Source organism: Tauraco erythrolophus, unplaced genomic scaffold (genome assembly GCF_009769465.1).
Source record: "Tauraco erythrolophus isolate bTauEry1 unplaced genomic scaffold, bTauEry1.pri scaffold_63_arrow_ctg1, whole genome shotgun sequence".
Taxonomy (NCBI): domain Eukaryota; kingdom Metazoa; phylum Chordata; class Aves; order Musophagiformes; family Musophagidae; genus Tauraco; species Tauraco erythrolophus.
In genome coordinates this window covers 40,240-67,038 of record NW_028238631.1, presented here as the reverse complement: position 1 = coordinate 67,038, position 26,799 = coordinate 40,240, and the positions used below count along the sequence as shown (strand labels likewise).

Genomic DNA, 26,799 nt, shown 5'->3' with positions numbered 1-26,799 from the left:
GCATCTCTGCTCTGCCTGGAGAGCAGCGAAGGGACGAGTTCACCATCTCATAACAGTAATAAACCACTTCATGTTCCACCCATCGGTCACCGAGGGGACATCCCCCCGGCCCAAACGAAGCATTATAAAAGTCTGGGCCCTCTTGGTGCTCATCGTAACGCACCTGGGGAGACTGTGAAAGCTGCAAGCGCGTCAGGAAGGACTAAAGCTTCACCAACGCTCGCACTGAACGAGCACGGTGATCGCTGCTGGTGTGACCGACGGCAGGCTCAGGCTCGGGGCTGTTTCGCAACGGGGTCAATACCACGCCAAAGCACAGCAGCACAATTAATGCCAACCCCCACAGCTCTGCAGAAACAGTCCGTGTCACAAAGCTGGTGTGACCTTTTATGAGATCACAGGTTTGGTTAATTGGAGTAACTGTGTTGATATAACAGGCTGAGACTGGAAGGCATTCAATTCATCTTGCACCACCTTTTAATGAATAATTAGCACTCAACAAAATCAGTGCACCTTCTGCTAAGTGGATTAAAACTGGTCACCTGCTGGAACTAAAATGCGGTTACAATGGGGAAGTCACCATTCCGTGGGCTTTCTGGTGAGGATCACATGCTTTTCAAAGCAAAACCGTGTCTGGAGGAGGACAAAAGTCCTCTCCTTGAACGGTCTGGAAAGACAGACATGGGGAGAGAGTGTGCAGAACTGTGATGGGGACAGACCTGGACAGTCAGGTAGAACGGCATCGTGTAGCCTATATCCTTGACCACAATGAAGATTTACGCCCATGCCCCTAGGAACAAAGCACGCAGGACCAGAGACCAGAACATGGCACCTGAGAAAGTGCGTGGGCTTTGGGTGGCGAAGCACCAACCCCACCGAGCCGCAGCAGTGCGACCTCCGGGACCTGGTACGCTCAGTCCGAACAGGATCACCGAAATCACTGGTGTCAGCGAGACCGCTGGGCTCAGTGCCAAGGCTCAGCCCCAGCCCTGCAGCAACGCGGGGCAGTCCCACACGTGCCCAGGTCTCACAGCCCTGCCACAGGAGTGCCCGGCCCCACAGCTGGCTGGGCACAGGGCGCAGCCAGCAGAGCTGATGCTGGGACAGCATCCATGTCCTGACGCTGCGGTGGTCAGGGTGAGAGCCGTACGGCTGTGTGAGGCCACCACAGACGTCACCCAGCCCAGGGTCCCAACTCCTACGGCCGCGGCAGGAGGTTCCCTGGGACAGGGCAGCAATGTCCTGCTGATGTCCTGCGCTCTCACACCCACCTCAGCTACCTCAGCCTCTGTATTTAAAAGCCCACTGTGGATTTCTCTTCCTCACGGTCCTTGAGTTGCTTCTGAACCTGCTCAAACTCCTGCCATCCATTTTCACATGAACTCAGCTCGCTGCCACCCTTGGCACTCTTCTCCATGCTCACAGCTTTCCTCTGCTCAGGTTCCAGCATGCCTCATCCCCACTGCACTCCCTCTGCCCTCGCAGTGCAGCCTGCCCTCAGCTCATCTCGGCACTTCCCAGTGAAATGCCCTGTTGGGGTCTGCAGGGGCTGACGGCACTTCCCGCACCCAGCCTGGGACAGGCTGGCAGCGTGAACACCCTGGGGCACGGCATGAGCCGTCTCCCCATTTCTGTACCATCTCCGTCTCCAAACGTGCTCCGAGTCCATGTGCCAGGGAGGTCAGGCTAACAGGGCTCTCATTGTCCAGACCACTTTTTCCGTTCTCCAAAACGCAAGCAGCACGCTCAGCAGCTCTCCAGCCATGTGACGCTGCCCGACTTCCCCGCTCCGCTGGCAGGCTTTGCTCCCGGTCCTGCCTGCTGCACCCGGACAGGGAGCCCACCCCCGGCCCCAGCAGGGCCATCCCGGAGAGCCGCGGCACAGCTCTGGCTGGCGGATGGGGCCGATCCACGCGCAGCATCTCCCAGTTTCAGCCTGGGGCCTCTCCCCTCCAGCGGGAGGGCCAGACCTGACACGGCCTTAAGGGACTGCGGTCCTGCCGGCTGGCACAGCAGAAGGACACAGGATCTGTGCCAGGGCTGGGGCTTTTCGTCTGGGACAGGCAAGCTGTGGGCAGCCCCTCCACCCTGGAGCGGCTGATCGACCCGCACAAGAGTCCCGAGGGGGATTTCCCATCTCATTCCCACCTCTGGCCAGAGGAAGGTGCACCTCTTTGCCCAGCCTCCGTGGGACATTCCTGCTGAGAGCAAGGGTCCCACAGGGCGACGGCTCCCACCCTATCAGCACACCGCACAGCCAGTGCCACCTGCAGCACAGCCGGAGGATGTGAGCGCTGGTGCTTCCAAGGCACCCGGAATCTGCAGGAACCACACACCACACACGTCCCCTGGAGAGGGCAAAAGGCAGAGGTGCAGAAGTACACAGCCAGTCAGCATCCGCAGGAGGGGCAGGGGGCTGGGAATCACCTGGCTCAGGGATGAGGTGTCCAGGCATGTCCCCTGGCTGCTGCTGCCACACATCTTGGACAGTTGTGTCCAGCCTTGTCTGCCCCAGTGTCCTGGCCATCCTGCTGCCAGCTGCCTCCTCCAGCCAGGGACGGTCTCCTCCTGGATCACAGCTCCTGCCAGAGCTGCCAACTGGCCTGTGCCGTGCTGCACTGAACGTGCCTGCCCCAGCACGTCAGCAAACTCAGACGTACTGCAGCACGCACGCTGCAAGTGGAAAGGGCTCGGGAGGACGAGCTGGCTTGGAGTGGACACTGGGCGTGGGAGCCAGAGAGCAGCCCAGGTCCTCGCCACTGCCCAGGAAACCTCAGGAATGTCCCGGCCAAACATGTGCAGGGCCCCGAGCCACCTCCCAGCCCACAGCGCAGCTGGCGCTGGCAGCAGGGCGGCCAAGAGCCCTGCAGCGCCGAAACCCTGAGGGTCCCCGTGCCCCCCCGGCCTCAGCTCCACGCTGCCATGGCACTGCTCAACCTGCTCCCACGCCAGCCCTGGCCGCTCTGCCCCGATGGCATCAGCAGATGATGGGGGTTCCTGTGCCCTCCAGAACAGAGCCACCCCGGCAGGGCCATGGCCCTCCAGGCCAGACACTGCCTCCACCATCACTTTCCTGACCGCATCTTGCGCAGGGGCTGCCCCCTCCCGGAGGGGCTCAGCTGAGCTGGTGGGGGTGAGCGGTGCCGACAAGGGGTACCTGCAGCTTGAAGGACATTGGTCTGCCCCAGCGAAGCCCTGGTGAACAGCAAACAGACCTCAGGATGGGGTGGCTTCTGAGGAACCGGGGCCCCTGGCAAGTTGGCACGTTTGATCAGCGTGCGTTAGGGCAGCTGAGCGCAGAGCATCCGTGCAGCATGGGGACAACATCCCAGGCTGTACAGCAGGGAAGGGCCACGCAGGAACACGCTCTCTCAGCAGCGGCCCTGGACACACACAAGAGGGACACGGAGCAACCCAGGCACTGACAACTGGAAGGACTCAGAGAAGAGCCGCGCAAGTGATCAAACAACTGGGAAACCCGCCAGCACAAGGAGGAAGCTCCCTCTGTTTATCTTTCCTTGGGGGAAGGTTAAGGGGTGACACAGTCACACTCTGCCAGGACATCCCTGAGAGCATGGGGTTGAGTCCCCAGCACTCTGGGCAGGAGAAGGTCTGGTGGGTCCCACAGCTCCAGGCACTGGGCTCCATCCCTCCCCTCCTCCCCAGAGCCCCAGCACGCATAGCCCAGTGCTGGCCCTTTCGCAATCCCTGCTGCCTGGATGGGCCTGCTTCGCTCTTCCTGCTTCTTGGCAGCCCTGGGATGCCGGCAGTGTGTATGGACGAGCTGTGGGAGCCCCAACACCCCCACCCTGCTTGGGCTAGGACCATCTGACTCCCTGCTTGCAAGGGATCAGAGCTCCAGGGTGAGCACAGCCGAAGTCTGGAGGGCAGCAGAGCTCCACAGCTGAACTGGTCCCAGAAGCACTGGGGAGCAACCCAGGGCCACCACAAGAGCCAGGCCACACTAGCAGGCTTGGTGACACCTCCCAACACCACACACCTCCCGCTGGCTGGGAGCTCGCTGTCCCTCACTGCCAGAAGGCAGGGTGCCTGTCCACGCCATCCCACTGCATGCCCCCACCCCGGGCAGCGAACAGCAAGACAGCGAACAGCACAGCCCAGCTCCTGGGGCTGTCCGGGCTGTCAGCCGGGGCAGAGCACCGACTGCACGCTGGGGCTGTGCTCCTCTTCCCCTGCTGACTCTGAGTCCAGCCCCATGGGGCTACCTGATGTCCCCCTGTCCTGCTGTCACCCCCTAAGCCAGGGCAGGTTACAGCACAGCTCTTTGCAGTTCCTAACACCACCCAGTTTCCCCAGGGGCTCGCCTTATCTGCCCTGGGCTCCCCTGCTCTGGCAAGAACCAGCTTCAGGTGGGAGGGAAAGACCCCAGAGGAATGTGCAGATGCTGCAGCCATCAGCCACACGGTCCTGACAGCCCAGACAAGCTACGGGGCAGGTGGTGGGTCTGGGGGGCGTAGGCACCCCGGAGCAGGGAGGCAGCCTGCTTAGGGCTACTAGGAGATAAGTGACCTGCTCAGCTGACGTGTCTGCTCCTTTGGAGAGCAGCAGGGAAGATGCAGTGCCAGCAGCAGAGAGAATGCCCCACCAGCCCTCACGCCTCACGTCCCTTCATCCATCCTCTGTTCCAAGGGCTACAGCAAATTCCGCCTTCATGGAAATCCTGAGTCTCCACCGGCCTTTGTGAACCACAGGTCAGCCACCAAACCTGCTGAAGCCCACACGCAGCACGCTCGGGGATTCAGCGTGGCTGTGCAGCCCTGCGGCGGCACCCCGCAACCCTGCCGGGTCTGCCGGACGCCCCTTCCCACCGCACCCCCCCACCCCGCGCCGCAGGGACCCGCGCACGGACAATCCCCGGCACGCAGCCACCCACCCACGGGGCTGCCGGCCGAGCGCGCAAAGGCACCTTCCGCCGCACCCACCGGGCTCCCCCCCGACCCTCCCGACCGCCGCGGAGAACCCACGCCCGTGCTGCCGGCACCCACCGCCGCGGCGCGGCCGCTTTGACAACCGGGGGTTGGGGCGGTGAAACCGGCCCCCCGCCCGCTCCCGCAGCCCGTCCCTGCCGTCGCGGACCACCGCACAGGAGACGCGCAGCCCCCCCGCACCCGGCTCCGCTCCGCACCGCGCCCGCCCCGAGGCACCCCCAGCCCCGCGCCGCCGCCCGTCGCTCCTCCCGCACCGGCGCGCCGCAGCCCTCCGGCCCCACGCTGCCACGGCGGGGCCGGCGAGGCGGCGGGGCCGGTAAGGCGGCAGACCCGCGGCGGAACCCCCGCCCGCACACGGCCGCCGCCATCCGCACCCCCGCCCGCGTCTCCACGCGGCCAGACGGGGCTCCACGGGTGCCGGGCACGGTTCGGCGCACCCAGCCCCGTGGCTGCCGGGACCGGGCCGGGCCGGTGCCGCGCACAGCCCAGCGCCCTGCACGCATCCCGGTACCTCTCGTCCCCGCGGGCTGCGCGGCTCCGGCAGCGCCGAGCGAGAGCGTCCAGCCGAGTACCGGCGGGGCCGAGCCGAGCCGTGCCGTGCCGTGCCGTGCTGTGCCGTGCCGTGCCGTGCCGTGCCGCCCCTCTCCGCCCCTCTCCGCCCCGCGTCGTGCCGAAGTGTCCGGGGCCGGCCCGTGCCGCCCCGCTGCCCCGGCCCGCGCCGAGCGGCCCCGGCGTGGCCCCGCAGCCACTTCGGCGAGGACGGGCCCCGCGTCCCGGCCCACCGCCCCGGGATGGGACCGACCCCACAGGGGCCCCCGCCCCAACTGGGCCCCGCTTCAGGGCCGGCACCGGCCCACCGGCACGAAGACTCTGGGGCTGCCCCGCCGCCGCGGGGGCCGCGAGTGGGGGGCACTGCCCGCTGCGGGAGGGCAGCCCCGGGCTTTCCCCCGCACAGCCCAGCCCTCCGCTGCCGCCCTCGTGGCCTTGGGCACCGGCTCCCACCGGCCCTGGAGCACTGAGCCCTCCGTCCCGCCCGGGTCACCCACGACAGCCCCGAGTACAGGGACGGGGCTGCTGCTGCCCTTGGGAGCAGCCTTCGGAGCAGCCCCCTGGCACGGCGAGCCCGAGGCTCCTGCCGAGGTGCAGGGAAGGGCAGGGCTGCCCGCGTGCCGCCCGCTCGTGGTCTCTCAGCCACCCCTGCCCCAACCTCCTCCTCGCCCCAGGCCGGGGGACAGCCAGCTCTGGAGAGTGCGGGAGAGAAACCTGCAGTGACAAGTCTGCTCCTTCCACTCCTCCCTCCCAGCATCCTTCCAGACGCTGCAGCAGGATGGCAGGACAGCTGTGTCCCCCTTGGCCATCCTGCCCATCCTGGATGAGCAGCAGCCCCAAGATCCACATGGCAGCTGTGACCACAAGGAAGGCCCATCCCGCAGGAGTGTTCCATCCTGCAGGAGAGCCCCATCCCACAGGAAAGCCCCATCCCACAGGAGAGCCCCATCCCACAGAGGAGCCCCATCCGGCAGGAGAGTTCCTGCCCAGGCCTGTGGGCAGCCCTGCCCTGAGCACATGCTGTCAGCTCCCGGAGCTCCTTCCCAGAGCGTGGTGCAGGAGGAGGCCGAGGGCTGGCGAGCAGCTGGGGAGGTGGGGGGGTGGGGGGCTGCTTCATTTGAGGTTACACATGTCCGGCTCTGACAACAGCCGGTGCCTGGAAGGTGGGCGTGAGGGTGCGAGAGGGACATGCTGGTACCTCAACACTTTCCCCCAAGAGACAAACCATGGTCAGTGCTCAGCAAATGCTTTATTGCCAAGGACAGCGCTGCCCTCAGCCCCTGGGCAGCAGAGATGGAGGCTGCCTCACTGCGTCCCAAACCAGATCAGTCCATACAGACAAGAAGGTCCTGGGTGTCGAGCCCCAGCTCTGGCACCGGCTCCCAGCCTAGGACCACACAGAGGATGGAGAGAGCTGGAGAGCCCAGCTTGCGGGACAGGGACCATCCCTCAGCACTAATGCACCGTGCCATGCTCCGAGACCGCTACCCTAAATATCGTCTGTGTGGCTCCCACCAGGCCTGGTGGTCTGCAGACAGTGTGGGGATGTTGCTGACTCCCCAGCAAAGGTAGAGGGTGCCCAGCAAGCAGGAACGGTTGTGGGAGCAGTGGAGGGGCCCTGATGCCAATATCTCCTGAGACGGCAGAAATACCTCTCTGTCACCCAAGGACCCTCACAGCCTAGTGCCCTGCACACATCCCAGCGACATCCTGCTCACCCCAGGCTTGTCCCTCATCACGTGTACCTGCCTTGCTCAAGGTGCCCCTCTGCTCCCGTTCCCTCTGGCTGATGCTGTGCAGGATGGGGAGTCAGTCTGTCCCACGGCACTGCGTCCCCGCGCCGGCACCGAACGCAGTGTGCTCAGAGGAGACGACCCAGGAGCAGAGCACCGGGGAAGCTGTCCCAGGCCACCGGCAGGGCGACGAAGCCCAGCTTGCTGTAGAAGCTCAGCTGCTGCCGGTCAGTGGCACTGACCTGGCAAAACACTCCCCGCGACCCTGTAAGGGAGGTGAGAGATCAGGCCCCTGGCACTGGAAAGCCAGTGCTGGGGCTGGGGGCCAGTGGCTGGGACCCCCTCTGCAAGGAGGTCAGCCTCTCTGCTGCCCTTTGGCACTGGGTGCCCGCATGATGCCCTGAGACACAGGTCCAGGTGTTCCCTGGTGCAAGGGGAGGGCATGGTGCACGGGAGCTGGGGCCAGACTGCGTTAGAGAGGGGATGGGGAGCCCCGGTGAGGGTGGGGTGCAGGTGGGGCCAGCTCCTGGCTCTGACATGGGCAAGGGAGCAGTCGGGATGGGGCTGTGCTGGATCAAGGGGGCCTCAGCCCCCTCCAGCATGGGGAGACCATGCTCACCGTTGGCCCTGAGCGCGCTCAGCAGGCAGAGAGCCAGGCTGCGGCTGGCCCCCATGTCCAGCACGCGGGGAGCGGTGCCCAGCTGCACCAGGGAAGGGAAGCGTCGCAGCACAGGCAGGGGCACGGCTGGTGGCTCTGTGTGGAAGAAGAGCAGCGCTTCCTCCAGGGCATCCTGCAGATGACAAACACAAGTGAAGGAAGCCCCTCCATCCCGCCCCCGTAGCTGCTCCCCTCCGCTCAAGGTGCCCCTCACCTGTCCCAGAGCTGGGGCACCTGCTCCCAGGTCTCGAGGGTACTTGTGCCGTATGGCTGGCAGCCAGCTACCATCTCGCTGTTGCAGGAAAGCTTCAGCGCAGAGCGCTCCAACTGCGTAGCCACACGGACCACCCTCATCCTCCAGCACAAACGTGTACTCGGGGCTCAGGCTCAGGAAGCTGCCCAGCATCCTGCCAGCCAGAGCAGCAGCACCGCTGAGCTGCCGCCTGGAGCCCAGCCTGCCCCAGGGAAAGCCAGACCCACCAGCCTCCTCCCTCCTGCCCCTGTGGGACAGCACTCCAGTCCCCACCAGAGCATCCCTTTGAGAACCCCCAGCAAAAACCCTCAGTGAAGTGGAGCCACTGCAGCTTCCCTGCAGCCAGGCTGGACAGCGGGCCTATGCCCACAGCAGCTGCCATCACCCAGCATGGGGTGAGGCCACCACCAACCACGGTGCAGGCGGAGCTGGTCCCAACAGGGATGTGAGGAGAGGCTACTGCCTCACCCAGTGGCCCTGCATCACCCAGCACAGTCTGGGCTTGGCACACACCTGCCAAGGGGAACCCTGCGGGGCCATGTCTCACCTGTCTCCGAGGAGGTCCGGATGGGCCGCAAGGATCTCTGCAACTTTGGGGTCACAGTCCAAACTCTCCCTGCACATTCGGTAGAGCTCTCCCTGGAAGACCCAGATCCACCTCAGCCCTGGCTCTGCCTGCCCTTCCCAATCCCTGCCCCACTGCTGCCCCTCGGCTGCCTGCCGCCCCAACCACAGCCCCCGCCAGAGCACGGGGAATGGCAGCCGCCCAAGTTGACCATAACAAGGGACCATGACCAGGGCTGTGGCCCCCGGGGCGTCCTGGACAGGGGAAGGTGCGAAGGTATGTGCTTCAGCCGGCCAAGGGCGCCGGCGTCTGTGCCAAGCGATGCACCACGCAGTACCTCCTGCTGCCCGGGGGCTTGCTGCCACAGCACAGCACCACTCCAAAACCAGGAACTGCGGTTCCGGTTGGGCACCCCAGAGCAGCAGCTGCTGAGGAATCGTGGCTTAGCCCTGGGATGGAGCATGCTCTGAGCATCCGCAGCAGCAGCAAAACCAACACTGAGATCAAGTCTCACAGAGCACGTGCACAGTGGGGCATCTCACAATTCCGTCTGGGTCAGATTAGAGTTTGCTGCTGCTCACAGGATCAGTGAAAAGAACATCCGGCTAAAACCAGCGCTTCCCAAAGGAAAGGCTGCCCCGATGAGTGAGCAAGGGCAGACCAGTGCACTTCCGAGTGCCGTGACCGGAGCGGCCGCAGTGCTCAGCTGGATTTTTCCCTTAAAGTTTCACTGGACACAGACATTCAGCTTGTTATGGTTTAGCCTGATCCCATGAAATCTGCCAACAGGCAATCGAAAACAAGTTCTTGCAACGGGAATTGCTGGCAGCTGCAGTCTGGTGCTATAATCTGCTCTCACGTGCTTGCAACTCCTCCTGTTGTTTACCAGCGCTGCAGCTGCGCACTGCTGGGCACTGTGCTCAGCCAGGATGCGCCGTTGTGTCCGTGCCGGCGGGATTTGCAGCGTTAGCATTTCCTTTAGCGAGGAGAGGCAGCGGGGCAGGGTGTCTGCTGCAGGCAGCGTGGCACGTGGGGAGCTCAGGGCTCTGCGGGATTTGGCAGCAGTTTAACTTGTGTGTCCACCCATCTCCAAATTCTCCCTTTCCCTCCCTATCCCATCGGGCTGCTGGGATGTTAAACAGAGCGGGGGGCCGCAGCAAGCAGGTCGCAGCTGACAGAGGCTGCTGCCTCTCCAGCAGGGAATCATCCTGTAAACGGGATGCGTGTTTGAAGAAGGGACTGGTCTGGAGATGAACCTCAACAGGCTCAGGCAGTGCCCAGAGCTGCAGACAGACGAAGGTGGCGGGATATCACCATCTAGACTCGTCCTGTTCTGGATCTTTCCTGGCATCTGCTCGCAGCCACGGCTGGAGATCAGCACTGGGGTGCTCTGGAGATTGCCCTCACAACCTGGTGACACCCAGGCTGTGCCGGTTTAGCTGTGGCTGTGCCAGCTGCTCACTTGTGAGCCAGGTCTCCCTCTCCGGCTGCTGGCTGCCAGGAGGAGCTCTGCCCAGGCACTCATTGCAGGGAAGCAGGCGATGGTCCCTGCTGAGGCCACTGGCCACAACAGCCGCTCTCCAGCCCAAGGGGCTGCCAGGCTGCTGGCCACAGCCCCGGGCTGGCCTGCTCTGAGCAGGGGCTGGACCCCAAACATCCCTTCCCATCCGCACCGCCCTGTGCGGCGAGCTCAGCCTTGGGGTCAGCAGCAGACGAGCACGTATCTCGGAGCGCACGTACAGCACAGGCCGTGCAGAGGAGAGCTCTGGCCTGAGTGGCGTGGGCCACCGCTTCGGGCCACGGCTCTCACCTTGTCCAGGGGCAGCAGTGGGTGCAGGAGGTACAGCTGGCTGGACGGGAAGAGCGGAGGCGGGTGGTAGAAGAGGTCACAGCTGTTCCCCACGGGCAGCAATGCCTGGAAGAGATACATTCCGTCAAGGATCAAGTTGTCCTGGTTCCAGACCGTGTCCTGGAGGCAGCAGGAGGAGGGTCCCTCTGAGGCACCCTAAACCCTGGGAGCCGCAGCCAAGGCACAGAGGCCGGAGGCACCTCTGCCTTCCCAAGCTTGCAGCAACCCAATGGCAGGGCCAGGAGCCGCAGCTGGGACCCCGGCTCCCCAGTGTCTCCTTCAGCCCCCACAGACATGGGCACTCTCTCACCTGCAGCTCTCCAAAGAGGCCCCCACGACGTGCCCAGGGCTCAGCATCCCCCTCCAGCAGGACCGGGGCAGTGACGCTCTGGCACCCTGGAGGCAGCAGGAGACAGACACATGCAAGGCAAACAAAACCCTGCTGGGCCAGGGGGACATCAGCCTCCACCACACTGGTCGCAGCTCCAAGGATCTGCCCCCACAGCGGTGCCGCCCAGGCACAGGACCTCGCCTGGGCTCGGGCAGCCAGCCCCATGCATAGGGGTAGCAGTACCCTCCACAACAGGGCTTGAAGTGGGGGAACAGCGAAAGGTATGGTCTTGCCTCCATGAAAGGTGTAAGGACAGCTGGGAAGCTGCAGCCTGGCACAGAGAGCAGCGCGCTGCTTCACTGCCCGTCCAGCCGGCTCTGCGGTGCCTGGGGGAATTTGCCCTGCCTGCGGCCACTTCCCTCTGGAAGTGGCTCAAGGTACGTGGCCCCATCCCACACTGGACTTGGAGATCCTCTCAGGTTGTCATCAGGTCACGGTTCCTGATCACAAGGCCCACAGAGCAACCGGGGAACCCTCAACAAGAGGAACGGGGGCTCCTGAAGGGATGCACATGCATTCGAAATCCAGCCTCACCTCTGCCACCTGGGGCATTACTGCTCCCAGCAGCCCACGGATCCCTTTTACCAGAAAGGCTACGGGGCCCTTGGGTTAAAAGGCGGCAAGGAACCATGCCCGAGAAATAGGCACTCCCTCTGGACTGCGAGAGGTGGTGAAGAGCTGCTGCCATGACTGCCTTGTTCCCACAGCAGTGCCGCATCCTGCCTCGGTGTGTCAGGGCATGCAGGGGTGCCAGCCCTCCCACCGCCATGCCCGCTCCGCCAGGCAGGCAGGGCATGGGGAAGGGCAGCCCCATGGCGAGCGCTGGCGGCTGTTGTGGGGCTGGAGGTGACAGAGGGCAGCAACCAGGGCCCCACCGCCCATGGGTGAGCCATGGTGGCACCGGTACTTACAGCCAAAGCAGCTTCCCCAGGCGCCCTTGGGGTCGAGGTCGCAGAGGAGATGGCCATCTGCAAGGGAGGCGAGGTGGTGAGCACGGGGCACAGGTCAGTGGTGCGGAGGGTGTCGAGGGGAGGGGTACTCCCAGGAGAGACCCTGGCATCCCCTCACTGGACACATGGACCCCAGACCTCTGGGAGGGGGTCCCAGACACCTTCATCTCTTTAGGGGGAGAACAGTGGATCAAGGCAGAACAAGCTTCAGATGCCCTGGGTGTGCCGCAGTGCCCGGGGCCCTGCGCTTCGACACGGCTGGACTTGGCCGGGGTGCAAATACGCGCTACGGGGGCACAGGGGCTGGCTCGGGGCTGGCATCAGCCACGTACCCAGCCAGAGGATGAAGGCACTGGCGGCCAGCAGCATGTTGCGGATGTCCCAGAGGTAGGGGTGGAGATCGTAGAGCAGCGCCCGCCCGGCACTGCTGACGAAGCGGCTGTGCAGGCGGCACGTCTGAGCACAGAGCAGCTCGAAGGACTGGGCTCGGCCACGCCACCGCGGGCCCTGGGGACAGACCGGAGTCAGCACAGCCATGACGGGCACTGCCCCGCGGCGCTGCTGGGACGAGCCTTACCGCGCAGGCATCGGGTGCTGTGGCTGGGACTCCCACGCTCGGGCTGTTTGCCCAGAGCCACCGAAAGTGCTCCAGGAGACGCTGCGCCTGTGGCCCGTGATGGTAGGGCAGGTAGAAGAGCTCCACCAACATCCGCACCTCCCCCAGAGTCAGCGGTGCTGTGGGGTGGGACTCAGCATCCTCTGGGGTCAGCAGTGCCATGGGGCTGGACCTGGCCTCCTCAGGGGTCTCTGGTGCTGTGGGGCTGGACCTGGCCTCCTCAGGGATTACTGATGCTGTGGAGTTGGTCCTGGCCTCCTTGGGGGTCAGTGGCACCGTGGGGCCAGATCCAGCCTCCTCCAGGGTCATGCGGCTGGACCCAGCCTCCTCCAGGGTCAATGGTGCCACGGGGCCAGGGCTGGCACCAGCCCCATCATTGAGCAGTGCTGGGGGGTCAGGGCTGGCACCAGCCCCATCAGTGAGCAGTGCCAGGGGGTCAGGGCTGGCGCCAGCCCCATCAGTGAGCAGTGCCAGGGGGTCAGGGCTGGCGCCAGCCCCATCAATGAGCAGTGCTGGGGGGTCAGGGCTGGCGCCAGCCCCATCAGTGAGCAGTGCTGGGGGGTCAGGGCTGGCGCCAGCCCCATCAGTGAGCAGTGCTGGGGGGTCAGGGCTGGCACCAGCCCCATCACTGAGCAGTGCTGGGGGGTCAGGGCTGGCGCCAGCCCCATCACTGAGCAGTGCTGGGGGGTCAGGGCTGGTGACAGCCCCAGGCCCTGGGGGTGTCTGGGGCACGTCAGCCCTGCTGGCCTCAGGCTGCGTACTGCTGGGGGGCTGAGGTGGGCTGCCACCCCCTGTCCTGGCATCACTGGTGGGTAGGGGAAGGTTCTGGCTGGTGTCCCCATTGCTGCAGCACTTTGCAGTATCCGGACTGTGCAGGGTCTCAGTGGCCCCTGAGGTTCCTGCAGACTGGGCACTCCCAGCCGTGGTGGGCAGAGCGGAGGAGGGCTCACAGCTCGCTCCGCTCCCCGTGGTGAGCTGGTCTCCGTCCCCTGTGGGGCTTTGCCAAACGCTGGCAGAGTTCCTGCTCTCACTATCTTTCTCAGGCTCTGAGGTCCCCTTCCTCCTTCCCTGCCCGGGTGCCACACCGCAGGCCTCAGGGCCACGCTTCTCTGCCCCACTGGGAAGAGAGCTGTGGGGCCGGGGCTCGGCCACAACCTCCTGTCCTCCCACGGTGCTGGGCTGTAGCCTTACTCCTCCCTTGAGGCTGACGCCGGGGTGTCCCAGGCTCCTTCCTCCTGGCAGAAAGGAACAAGGGGGCAGCCCCTGTGGCACCTGCATGCAAACTGCTGCCCACCACGATGCACCCAGACCCCGCTGCAGCGCCAGCCAGAGCCCCCACTCCGAACCGGCAAAGCATGGGGCCCCCTCGCCCCGCCGAGCTCCCAGCAGAGCCGGTCCAGCGCTTGGGAGAGCAGTGGGGGATGCTGCGTGGTGTGAGTTCATCACCTACCTGGCTCCAAGGCCTGACACTTTATCTCGGCCACCCAGTCCAGCAGCGCCAGCTCCAAGGCCTCCTGGGGGTCGTAGCTCCCCTCCCGTGGGCTGCGGCTGTCCCCCAGGGCTGTGGTCTCCATCCCTAAGGAGCTGCAGCTCATCAGCCTGGGCAGCCCCACTCTGTGCTGGATGGAGCCATCCCATGCCACATCGAGGGCAGGCGGCCCCCAACCCCCCTAAAGAGATGCCCCCAGGATGGATCCCATGCCCTGGGATGCCAGGTGGTGCCCAGCCAGGTGAGACGCCTCATCCAGGCTGCCACGCAGGAAAGCCTGCAAGGCCATGGCAAAGATGGGCAGCGACAGCCACGGCCCTGCCCTGGGCACACGAGCTCACTGCCAGCGCTGGGGTGCCATGTACGGAGCTGCCGGGGGTGCTGGGCCAGGTACCTGCGTGATTGGGGTGGGCACAGCTCCCCAGCTCGCTCTGGAACCAGCTGCCCAATGTGTGTATGGGGATGAAGTTGGCCTGGAGCTCGCAGTTGGGGTTGAGGAGCAGTCCATGGAGCCTGGGCATGAGGCCAGGGGCACGTCCCGTGTAGGGGCCCAGGAAGACACGTCTGCAGTCATAGTCGTTGGCATACAGGTTGTCCCAGATGACAAGGCGGCGCCGCAGGACTCCCTCCACCTCCTCCAGCAGCGCGGCCGAGAGCTCCTGCGACACCACCTTTGGGCCTGGAGCACCATGGCACGGACACGCATGGAGCTGCAGGCAGCACGCTCCGGCACGCGCACCCACACCAGGGACGTGCATGTGCCTGGGCACAGCACGGAGATGAAGGTCCCGTTCCCAACCCTCCCTCGCCAGAAGAGCAGCCCCACAGCCCGACCCACTGCCCGCCCAGCCCCGGCCAGTGCCGCGCACCCCCGCAGAGCCGAGCCAGGCGCTCACCTGTCCAGATGACGCCGATCCCTGGGAGCAGCTCCTGGCCAAGCGTCAGCAAGTAGCAGGACTGGCTGGGGCTGGGAGAGCACAGAGAGCTGCAGTACTCTGGGGAGAGAGCACAGGGCATCCCTTAAGGGGCAGGGAGACAGGGAGAGGAGAGGCTGTCTGGGACCGACGGATAGGGGCTGGGGAGATGCACAGCGCAGGGAATACAGCGTGCACGGCTGCTGAGCGCCAGCCCGTCTACAGCCTGGCCCTGTCCCAGTCCTGAGATCTCCAGGGCTCCCGCAGGAGCACGCAGGGGCAGGGGGCAGCTGCAGAGGCTGCCAGGGCAGTCAGCTCTCAGCACACACAGGTGCTGGGTGCAGACAGCCGAAGGGCACCCCGGTCCGCTGCAGGTGCCACGGCTGGCCAGGGAGCAGGCTGCCAGGGCAGGGTGACGGGGCTGCACGGCTGCAGGCAGTACCTGTGGGGCAGAAGAGGAAGACGGAGGGTTGGCCCAGCTCCTGGTACACCTCGTTGGCCACAGAGGCCTGAGCCTGCGCCAGGGACGGGAAGATGTCTCTATCCGCTTGGCACATGCAGGGGTCGATGTCGTCAAAGAGCAGCGCGAAGGAGTGGCACCCTATGGCAGCCACCTGCGGACATGGGCACGGGCTGCTAGAATCCCTGGGCAGCAGAGAGAAAGGAGGCAGCAAGCCCCGGCCAAGTGCCGGCCGCCTGTGCCCCATAAGGACAGCAGACATCTGGGGCGCCTGGATGGACAGGGTGGGCAGAGCAGCCCTCGCTGCACCCCCCACCCCTGCCTGGCAGATGCCGTGCACCAGGCCCAGCTGCTCCGTGGGCGCACGCCAGCCCCGCGGCCATGGCCCACCTCGCTCCCCATCCCGGTCCCAGCCGTGTTTGCCGTGGGTCAGGAGCCCTTTCAGACCAGCGTCTGTGCTGCACTGGCTCAGAACCTGCTCCCACCATGCCGCTGCCAGGAAGCCCCGCTCGTCACCCACCGCATCTGCCATCCCTGCACCGCACCCCGTATCGCCCTGCAGCACTAAAAGCCCGCGGAGCGAGCGGAGGCTGGCAGAACCTCAGGAGGAGTCTCGCTGCATGTGCCAGGGCTGGCTGGGGCAGCTGGAGAGGCGGCCGGGCACGGCGCAGGGCAGGGCAGCTGCTGCCCGGGCTGTGCTGCGGGCAGGAGCAGCTGCCCACAGAGCAAACTCACTGTGCCAGCAGCTTTTTACCCTCCCTGGGGACCAGAGGTTCAGCACCATCCTGCACCAGCCTCCGGTGCTGCTGGCAAGCTCTGGGCCTTGGCCGGTGCCTCTCTTGCCCCCAGCGCTGCCCGTGAGCAGTCGGGCATCACCGAGCCCTCGGCTCCCTGTCACCATGACAGGGACGGTGTGTCTGCACCAGGCAACCCAGAAGCTGCTCTCTGATGCAGCAGGAGGGGACTGCAGCCCCACACCAGCCTTTGGGTGGGCACAAGGCCCACACACAAGCAAGTGTGCACCTTGCCCAGGAGCAGCGGGAAGAAGGAATGGCCCACGGTACCTGCCTGAGTTTTTGCTGCAGCAGGAGCCGATCCCCGGCACTTGAAAACACCATGTCCTGGCCAGCAGAAATGGCAAAAATGAACTCCACCCCCTGCGTCTGGGCAGCTCCGACGAGAGACCGCATGTGGGCTGGGGACAAAGCAGACGGGTGCTGTGAGCGCTGGGAGGCAAAGCGTGGAGGGAGCGGGACCACGGCGCCCAAAAGGAAGGAGCTGGGGGCATCGCGGGGCATGGGAGAGGATGCGGAGGGGAGAGGCCCAGGGAAGACAGTTTCCAGTCCCTTGGGACACAGAGGACTCTCCGTGAGGGTCGCGGGCCCTGGCACATTCCAGCACATTGCCAGAGACCCACATGGGAGTTCCTGTGCTGGGTGGGCTCCTGGGTGATTCCACGCAATGAGCAGGGTCAGGGGGTCTCCTCGCACTAGGCAAGGTCTGCGGGGTTCCCTGCAGCAGGCAGGGTCCCGGCAGGAAGGGCGGTACCAGCCAGCCTGACCCTGGCTGAGATGCAGCCGGTGCATCGCCCCCGGGGAGCGGGACGCTGGCAGCCCACCCGTGCAGTGCCCCGCAGAGCCGCTACCTGCCTCGTGCTCCGTGTAGGGCTCTCGCCAGAGCAGCCGGTGCTTCAGCTCATCCTTGGGCGCGTACATGTAGCAGTTCAGCCCGCAGCGTCTCAGCCTGCGCAGTAAGGACGAGGGGTCACCCAGGCTGTGGACGGGCTCCTTGCAAAGGGGCATCGGGCAGGTGCCAGCCCGCAGCACCGTGAGCTCCTTCGCACACAGCGTACTCTCCTTCCCCAGCGCTGTGCCGCGTCCTGCAGCCTCCCAGCTGTGCTCATGCAGAGCCCCTGTGCCACGGAGCCCCACGGCCACGGAGCCCCAGCCCTTCCCTGGCACAGGGAGCCCTGCCCTGCGGCCTCCTGACAGCCACACCAAGACACTAACCTCACTGGTGCTCCCAGTGCTGAGCCCAACGATTTGAGGTGTTCAGAGACCTCCGGAAAGACAGTGCATCTGAATGGGAGAGTCTGAGAGACCAGCAGGGTACTGCCTCCTGCGAGAGCACCCTTGCTGCGGGAAAAGCCCGCGGGAGGGAGCAGCTTGGCCCCAACAGCCTGTTTTAGCCACTTGGCAAAGTCCTGCGAGGATGAAAAGCTCCGTGTCCTGAGCAAGGAACGGAGGAGGGGCAGATGGCTGGAGCAGCCTCCAGCGGAGGACAAGGGGTCCCTGGGGGAGACCAAGAACAAAATGGCCAAGGAGACAGAGGATGGGCTGGGGCGGTGGAGGGAGCAGCTCCGAGGTCTGTGGCTCCACGTGGTGCCTGAGGGTGCAGGTGGCCCCAGCCCCAGAGCTGGCTGTGGGCTCCATCAGGCCAAAGCACCCCTGCAGCTTTGCAGCAGCTCTTTCCAGGGTGAGACCTGCGGGAGCACTCAGCATCTCGTGCAAACGTGGTTAGGGTGGGTTGCTCTTCCCTTTCTCTTCAGCCATGCTTCTAATTGTGTAATGGAGAACAAAACTTGTTTGTAGCCCAGACACACAGGCTGCAAGGCTGCCTGTTGTGACGAGTGGCTCCAGATGACTCAGCTAGGTGTCCCTCTGGATGGGAGGGGTCTCTGTGGAACAGGATCAGCAGAGAATCCCTGGAGACCTGGCACCTCACCGCTACCCCAAGCTCAGTGTCCAGGAGTGGGGTGTGCTTGCCAGGCACAGTCTGGCCTGGGGGACTCAGCCTGGGGCACCTTTCTGGGGACCACCCACCCCAGGGAGCCCTTGCCACCGCAGACCCCCTCGCATCATCCCCTCGAAAAGCCCATGTCCCGTCTGCAAGCTGGCCTGACTCCACCAACAGTCCCTAAACACCTGCTGCACCGTTCCCAGATCACACCTTCATCGCTTGAACAGTTCAAGACCTTTGAATCTACCGCTGTACAACAGTTTTTGCAGCTGCTGGGTCTCTCTGGGGCTCTTTTGCACTCCAGCATTTCCCACCTCTTCTCCAGTGAGACACCAGCCCAGGACACATGGCTGCAGTCCCGGCCCAGCCCGGGACACGGGGGCTGCAGCCTCCTCGCAGCCGCTTGGCTGTCCCTCGCCTGCCCACATCTCCCCGTCCCCACGCCGCAGCCAGACGTGCCCTGCACCACCTGCACCACCTGCCCGGCTCATGCACAAACAGCCATTTTTCGGCTGTGTTGGGTGGTGTTTCAATGGACGGGGGCCCAGAGCAGGCTGTGTGCCTACCGCTGGGTGATGTGCCTGCCACATGCCACTGTGGTTTGATACAGAGCTCCAGAGGCGGCTCAGCAGCAGCTGCGCACACCCTGCCAGCGAGGCTGGCAGAGCAGCTGCAGAGAGCTGGCATCCCTCTCTGTGGCACCCAGCCAATGTGGGGTCCAGCACTGCCGCTGTAACAGGGACCAGGGTTCACCAAGGTGCAGCATCTGGCATCAGCAGTAACTCTGCTTCAGCTGAACTCCTTTCACAAGGTATCCATGAGCTACTGGGTTTGAGCTGGAAGGGACCTTTAAAAGTCATTCAGTCCAAGCCCTTGCCACGGGCAGGGACATCTTTCACTAGATCAGGTTGCTCAAAGGCCCATCCAACTTGACCTTGAACACTTCCAGGGATGGGGCAGCCACAGCTTCTCTGGGCAACCTGTGCCAGTGCCTCACCACCCTCAGAGGGAAGAATTTCTTCCTTAGATCCCATCAAAATCTCCCCTCTTTCAGTTTAAAGCCATTGCCCCGTGTCCTGTCACTACCCGCCCGTGTCCAAAGCCCCTCTCCAGCTTTCCTGCAGCCCCTTTAGGTACTGGAGAAGCAGCAGCACACGTGTTAATATAGACAATCATAAAGTCCTACCTAGGTAAAAGAATACAGAAGACACGGTGTCTGAAGCGACAACATAACGAGCAACTAGTGGAATATGAGTGTCCCCTGTAAGGCCACCGGTAACACCATAACAGAGAGCCCTGGATGAACACCGCAGCGCCAGGCAGGACCCGGGAGATTTGCTGGTCTCCGTGCTGGCTGCAGATGCTGCCAGAGCAGCGGGCACAGCGCGGGAGGGACGCTGATAAACCAGAGTGGGTCTGTCAAGGAGCCACGCACACAGGCACGGGCGGGAAGCCTGCGAGCAACAGCCTCGCAGAGTCTTGGAGCCCGATCTGCTCATCTCCCCTGGGGAACGCCCTGACCCAGGCGCTCAGGAGGAGAGGAAAGGCCCACCCTGCAGCCGGGGCCGCGGCGGGGTCCGGAGGCGACTCATGGGGACACACATTCGGGCGAGACCAGAGAGGAAAGCTCTCCAGATGCTCCACTGCAGTCGGAGGAGTCTGGGAGAGACCTGCCTGCTTCAGGAGGTCAGACTGCACCGTCATAAGGCCTTTCTGGCCTCAAAAAGCACAGATTCTTTCCAGAATCTCCCCAGCAATCCAAGACTCACTGGAAATTATCAGGACGGGGCAGCCACCTCCCTAGACAGCTCTTTTGGCGCTCCTGTATGAGAGCCATCTGATATATTCATTTATTTTATTTATCCTCCTTAGTGACATGTTTTACATTTTCCCACGATGAACAGACTGGGAAACCTTTCATGTACCACACGATACAACTGCCTTGTTTCTTTCCAGAGAAGAAAAACACGGATGAACATAACCACTCACATGTGCGAACATGTGAATATATATCCCAGTCCGGTACCAGGCAGGGCCATCATTAGACCTTCTTATTCCTAACATACTTTAAAAAAGCCACATTTTTCCATATCTGCATCTCTGGTCCTTGGACTATGGTCCCTACTTGCACTTGTGACTGCCCACGCTGTCACCAGTGCACACTCACAGCATGACCAGCACGTTTCCCATGCAGTGCGTGGCTGACAGTGCCATCACCAGCACAGTCACCAGCACGCAGCCCTGTCATCCTTGCCCAGCCACCACCAGTGTGCTGCTCATGCCAAGAGCAGTGCGCTGCCTGGACACCACCAGCGCGCTGCCCACGCTGTCACCAGCACGCTTTTCGCACCGTGTCCTGTGTGCTGCCCATGCCATCACCAGGGCAGTATCCACGCTGACTGGCGCACTGCCCAGCCCATGACCACCATGCTGCCCATGCCGGATGCTGCCCAGGAGGGCCCATGGGCACGCCATCTGTCAGTGGCAGATCATGCCAGTGCAGCCCATCCCACTGAGGGCCAGTGCATGAGCTCCACCTGCCAGGAGGGCTTTTTCTCTCCTGCACAGATGGACTCCCATCCCAATGTGGATTCTCTGCACTAGCCAGTGACAGATCCTGCCCACATCCTTGTGTCCCAGGGATGCATCATGACACACAGGCATACATGGGGACTCACAGGGACACAAGGGCCACCTCCACACCGAGCAGGGATGGCAGCCTCGGGCTAAAGCAGCCACCTGTGCCCATGGTGGCGTGACGCAGGTTTGCTGTGCCAGCTCTTTCCACTATGATAAGCCCAGCTCCAGCGAGGCCGGGCTGACTGGAAGCAGCCTTCTGGTACCCTCGCTGCGAGCACAGGGCAAGGGGGACAGTGGCCGCAGGCAGGGTGAGCTGGCCGCTTGCTGTGGGTGGCAGTGGGCACGCAGCACGCTGTCCTGCAGCCAGCGCACCGACACCGGTTGGTGCCACGTGGTGCTGCCCAGGCCCACCCAGTTCAGAGATGAGGCAATGGGCACTTTTCCTGCCAGGTCAGCACCCAAGGTGGGCTTCCAGCCTGCTGAACACCCCCACCTTCTCTCTCGTATGGGTCTGACTTCCCATTTCCAGCCCCAGCCCCTCCGCCTGCTCCCCGACATCCTTCCTGCACATGGGCTGCCATAGCTGCCCCATGCCACACTGCAGTCGGAGCAGAGCCGCTTTTCGGGTGCCTCCAGAGGCAGCGTCATCAGGCTCACGTAGCCTCCACGCTCCTCTCTAAACCCTTCCCAGCTGCCATCCCCCCTCCCACGGCCCAGCAGCTGGGTCTGACCCTGTCCCACTGACAGCTCCTTGCGGGTCTGCACCCTCACTGGAGCAACGGCACCAGCTGTGTGGTGCCAGCTGTGCAGTGCCAGCACACGGGCTGGTGCCCATCCAACCCCTTCCGGGCCTCATCCCAGACCCCGTCCCCTTGGGGTGCCCAGCCCTGCCCCGGGGCCCCCGGCCAAGCACGTCGGGCGGCAGCTGGGCTGTGGCAGGGTTCCAGCACCATCTGCTGGCACCGGGGAGCACAGCCCGCATCCGTCCGGGCGTCCTTGGGCTGCCCGTCCCTCCGCAGCCACCGAACCCGGGCCCAGGGCGAGGGAGCCTTTCCCGGGCTAGAGCCAGGGGTGCAAGGGTACTGGGACAGGGTGGGCACTGGGAGAAGCCTGAGCCCCCTTCGCTGCCGTCACCCCAGTGTGCCAAAGGCGGGCCAGCCCCAGCAGCCTCTCTCCAGCACGTTGTCCCCGCTGCTCCCGTCTCCACAGCGCTCTGGCTTGCACCTTGTCACTCTGCCACAGGCTAGTGCCTTGGGAGAGGAAAATTCAGGGTACTTGCCATTGAAAGAGAAGTTTCCTCTGCTCCATAGACCATGGTCTCCCGTAGAAACCTACAAAAAGGGAAGAAAAAAACAAACAAAATGCAGTTGTCAGTAACTGCCTTAAAACAGTCTCTCTCTGTACTACCCCTGCGTGGCTGCTCTTAACCCCGAGATCCACCAGTTGTTCACCTCCAGGTACTGTGAACGTCTGTTATCCTGCGATGATCTTGCTGGGCACTGGTATTCAAGCAAGTGGGTATAATGCCTGTGGTTCCATCCTACCCAGGAAGAGGCAGCTGGGAAGAATTGCACAAGGTGGCACTTAACCTGGGAGGGGGAATTTGCACAGTAAAAGCCAAGCCCAGAGGAGACGGCTGAGGGCTGGCTAGTTTGTAAGGCACTCTAGCATGATTTTGGGGTGCAACAAAGCACAGAGCTGTTGTACATCCATTCTAGAGTTTTCCGCCTAGAGATTTTCTTCTTCACAGAGACCAGCTCTGTGTCTCTGCATCTCTCTGCGTAGCGTCAGGCTGAGTCAAGCAAAGCATCATCACTCCTGTATGGGCTGTAAAAGCTGCTCTCTCTGTCTTTAATCACTGCACAACTCAAACCGCACCAAAATTGCACCGACGCAGCTCTTCCCTGCACCCTGAAAACACACGCCTGCATTGCAGCAGGGCAGGACTTTGAGGCAGCACCTCTGTCCCATGGCAAGCTGTTCAGCTCAGGTGGATGCCCACGAGTGCTGGGCCTGTGACTCCACAAAACGTTTCACAGACACCTTATCTGCTCGCCGCTGGTAAACACCATCCCCACAAGCTTGCAAAGAGAAAATCCAAACAGGGAAAGCACACCAGGGAGCAACCTTACCAGTTGTCTGCTAACAAAGACACTCCTCAATGAGCACCAAGGCTGGCTGCAAGGACATTGCCCTTCCAGAAGGTTCACATCAACAAAAGCGAATGCAGGAACTACAGATCCAGAGTCAGCAAATTCCCAAGTGTTCTTAACACTTCCACTTCTGCTGCTTGCAGGCTTTAGGTGGTTGTTGGGCACCAGTGTCTGATACAAGCTTGAGGCTGCAGCACTGCAGCAGCTGACAGCCTGCCCTGTGCTCTGCGTGGCAGGGAACCCGTCCATGACTGGGTACAGTGAGCAGGGGCAGGGCACTGCTGGACATGCAGCACCCACTGCCCTGTTGGGACTGCTTTCAAGGAAGGGCCCTCCCCATTTCTGCATGTAGGAAGACCTGGGAGGTGCGGAGTTGTCTGCAAAGCCAGTGAGAAAGACTACCTAGTGGAAAACAAGCCAGTTTACTTAGGGACAACGGGAGACTAGGCAGGTAAATGGGTTTGGAGAGATGCAGATTTGACAGCTTCTTAAAGAGGAGGTTAAGGGGAATCTGGAAGTGTTCCAGCACAGACCCGAAATTTAGCAAGAGAAGAATTTTCAGTCACTTCAAGTCTCTACAAGATCTGGCAGTTGCAATGTGAAGTCTCACAGGAAATACATTACGTCTTGAACGGTGATGCAACCAGCCGTTGAGGCAGCTTCCTAGTCTCAGGTGGGCTCTGCATCATTGGCCACTTTTAAATCGGTCAACACGCTTTCTAGCAGACAAGGCCAACAGGAGCAGATATTCAGAGAAGTGAAGGCATTCACTGAACTGGGCGTCACACAACGGCAGGTGGTAATGACTCTGTGAGTCTGGGAGAAGGGACCAGCTCTCAGCGTCTGGCATGAGGCCAGCGCTGGCCAGAAAAGCACTTGCATTTCCCCAAAGCACCTGAGTGCACTGGAGCTGGTCTGCCTGGGAGAGGACACCAATGCCCTGCTCCCTCTGGCAGGAGCGCACGCCGCAGCCCTCAACACCAACCTTGGGCAACAGTGTAGTAGTTTGCACCATAGCACACACTGAACATTATCTTCTTTGCAGACAGATCTTCTACTTCCTTGAACATCTACAAGGTTACCCCACCTACTGTGAAATAACATATATTCACCTTACTAGCCATCCCCCACCATGCACGGGGCCAAACTTGTGGCCACTCAAGGATTCCAGCAAATATGTCACCTAAAGAGATTATTTCCATGATAAATAGATTTTTCCATTTCCCAATCCATAGGAACCCTTGCTCAGCTCACGGCGAGGTCCCAGGAGCCCCTGTACAGCACCTGCCTGCAAACGCCTCACTCGCATTTTGCTGTGAACTGACACTGCCTTGCAAGTATGACACCCCCTACACACGCCCTGCCAGCAGCAGCTCTGTTGAACGTGCCACCCGAGCGCGTTCTGTCCAGTAAAGTGGCTTAAGTTGTACCAGCAAAATCTGTTTGTACCTGCAGCTGCATCCCCAGAGGAGCGATGTTGGTGCCCTGCCTTTTCGGAGACAGATGAGCACTGATGAGTGATGATGCGTGTTTATACCTCGGCTCTCCCATGGCCCAGATCACTACACCAGTAAACCATCAGCACCACTTCTTGTCAAACTCTGGGCCAGCTGGGATGACCCTCAGCAATTTCTTCACAACCATTGGCAAAGTTCCAATGAGCACATTGGGAAGCAAAGTCCCTTGACCCCAGCTGTTTCCCAGCCGCTCTCCTGTCCTGGGTTCAGGTCACCCAGAGGCATCAGTCTGTCCGTGCTCTCTGGCTGCTGCTAGCAATGTCCAGGCTATTCCAAGGGAGCAGGCGGTGCCATGTAGGAGATGGCACTCCTGGCCTGCCTTGGCTCTGCTACAGCTGTGCCTGGCTCAGCTGCCTGCCTGTCACTGCACCACCTTCGTACCCTGCCAGGGCCTGTGCTGCCAGGGTGGGGGATGCCTTTCCTTCTGCACTCTCTAGGGTCCTCTTCCTACTCCTGGCGTTGCCCTGCTGGCACCATCTATGTTCTTCTTTTTCCCAGGTCAGCTTTCCTATATCAACGATTCTTGCCTGACATTTCTTTTTACTATCAGCTTCCCCATCCCTGCACTTTCTACTTATTTTGTGTTTATTTGCATGGTGCTTTTGCATCCTTCCAGGCAAGGCAGTGGGCTTCAGCGGGGTACTGTGCTGCCAGGAAAAGCGGAGAAGCTTTTGCCTAGTGGGTGCCAGGTGGGCTCAGCTCCAAGAAACAGGAGTCGGGGCAGAAGGACAGCGCTGAGCCATACAGCACTACTGGGAGAGACTAGGCTCTTCCTGGCCAGCTCTGCGCACCACCCAAGCCAGCGTTGTGCTGGATGGGCACACACCGGGGTGCTGCCCCACGCCTAGGGGAGAGAACAAACCACCGCAGAGCGCTGAAAGCATGGCAGTGGGTCCCTGTGCCCCGCTGCGGGGTCGGGGGGGGTGGGCCCGCTGTGCTGGGATGGCTGCGGGGTGCCGCAGTGCTCTAGGGAAGAGCTGGGGAGCATCAGTGGGGGGTGCCGGTCCCGCACCCTGCGGCAGAGACAGGGTGCTGTGCAGGAGCGAGGCTCCCTGCCTCTCTAATTCCCGGAGTCCCGGGCGCGGCTGGGGTCCCGGCGGCCCTTCCCAGCCGCCGTTCGCTCCGGGTGGACCAGGCCAGCCCCTGCAATGCCCGGGCGGGGCACTGGCCCGAGCCGCGGCCCCGGAGGGACCTACCTTCCACCACGCCGCAGAGGAAGCGCGGCCGCCCCGCCATAGTCGCGCAGGAGCGGCTTTGCCGGTGCTGGGGCGGGCGGAGGGTGCGCGGGGCGATGAAGGGATGCGCGGAGGGACGGAGAGGTGCGCGGGAGGATGGACGGGTGCGCGGAGGGATGCGCGGTGAGATGAAGAGATGCGCGGAGCGACGGAGGGATGCGCGGGAGGATGGAGGGACTCAAGGAGGGCCCGAGGGATGCGCGGAGGGATGAAGGAGCGCGCAGGGCCTCGCGGAGGGCCGGCTCCTCCGCCTGCCCTCCCCCCGCGGAGACGCGCTCGTCTCAGCGCAGGGGGCGGCCCCGGCGGGTGGGGCCGTGGCGGGCCCGGGGCGGGGCGGCGGGGGGGCCCCGGCGTAGCCCCTGGGCAGAACCGCCCCGCGGGGGGCCGGGCGCGCCGGTCCTCCCGGAGATCGCCGCGCGGGGGGGGCTGCTGGAGCGGGACCGCGGCCCGGGGCGAGCCCCCGCCGGCCTGGCCACCGAGTGGGGCCGGCCCGGTGCACCGCCCGGTCCCGACCCGCAGCCGTGTGCCGGGCCGCGCTCCGGGCGCCCCGGGTGCTGCCGGCGCTGCATGGCGGGGCCGCAGCCGCCGCTGCTCGCTGGCACCGGGGCTCAGCCCCCCGCACCGTGTCCCCCGGCGCCCCCAGCGCCGAGTGTTCCCCCGGTGCGGGCCGTTGGTTGTTTCTCCTGCTTTCGCAGCCTGCCGGGAGCAAACAGCCCCAGGCCCCGGCGCCGTTCTCCGGTGGTCGGGTGTTGTTGCCCCCTGTATCCGTCACTGAGCGGCACCTTCCCCACCGGTACCCCCGTGCCGGGCCCGGGGTGTGACGCCTCTCTGGCTCACCGGGCCCGTGGAATCAGGACTGTTCCACGTGCCTTGCACTGTTGTCGCACTGCTCTGCGCTGCTGACGCGCTTTGGCTCGTGATCTGCGCTGTCCCGCAGGGTCTGGTTTGCACAAGTGCTGCCACGTCGTTAGTTCCCCGTCCTGCGGCTGCACGGTCCCTGGTACCTGCCTTCGAGCAGGGCTGCGTCCGACGTCACTGAACTCCTCCGCTCTGCTCACCGCTCTTCCTGTTCGGCAGCGTCGCGGTTTAACCGGGCGGGCGCTAAACACCGCGCAGCTGCTCGCCCACCCTCCCCCACCCCTGCGAAATGGGGAAGAGAACTAAAGGGGAAAAGGGAAGGACACTTGTGGGTTGCGATA

The 26,799-nt window shown here is 63.3% G+C and overlaps 1 protein-coding gene across 2 annotated transcripts; it reads right to left on the bottom strand.

Moving 5' to 3' along the window:
• Nucleotides 1–7,359: 7,359 nt before the first annotated feature.
• Nucleotides 7,360–25,601, bottom strand: LOC147525803 (protein O-GlcNAcase-like). Of its 2 annotated transcripts, none has more exons than XM_086630980.1 (18): nucleotides 25,562–25,601; nucleotides 21,975–22,026; nucleotides 17,026–17,119; nucleotides 16,441–16,571; nucleotides 15,359–15,561; nucleotides 14,899–14,997; nucleotides 14,397–14,681; nucleotides 13,964–14,089; nucleotides 12,769–13,748; nucleotides 12,475–12,690; nucleotides 12,230–12,404; nucleotides 11,859–11,915; nucleotides 10,867–10,952; nucleotides 10,518–10,622; nucleotides 8,690–8,781; nucleotides 8,104–8,296; nucleotides 7,851–8,022; nucleotides 7,360–7,496 (listed from the first exon to the last, which is right to left on the bottom strand). In XM_086630980.1, exons 1-18 carry the CDS (start codon nucleotides 25,599–25,601, stop codon nucleotides 7,360–7,362), a joined length of 3,243 nt encoding a protein of 1,080 aa, XP_086487106.1. The 2 variants fall into 2 exon arrangements, with proteins under 2 accessions (XP_086487106.1, XP_086487107.1); XM_086630981.1 differs by lacking the exon at nucleotides 25,562–25,601 and adding an exon at nucleotides 22,621–22,666 and having other exon boundaries at nucleotides 12,475–12,889; nucleotides 13,100–13,748; nucleotides 15,359–15,530; nucleotides 17,022–17,119.
• Between the last annotated feature and the right edge of the window lie 1,198 nt (nucleotides 25,602–26,799).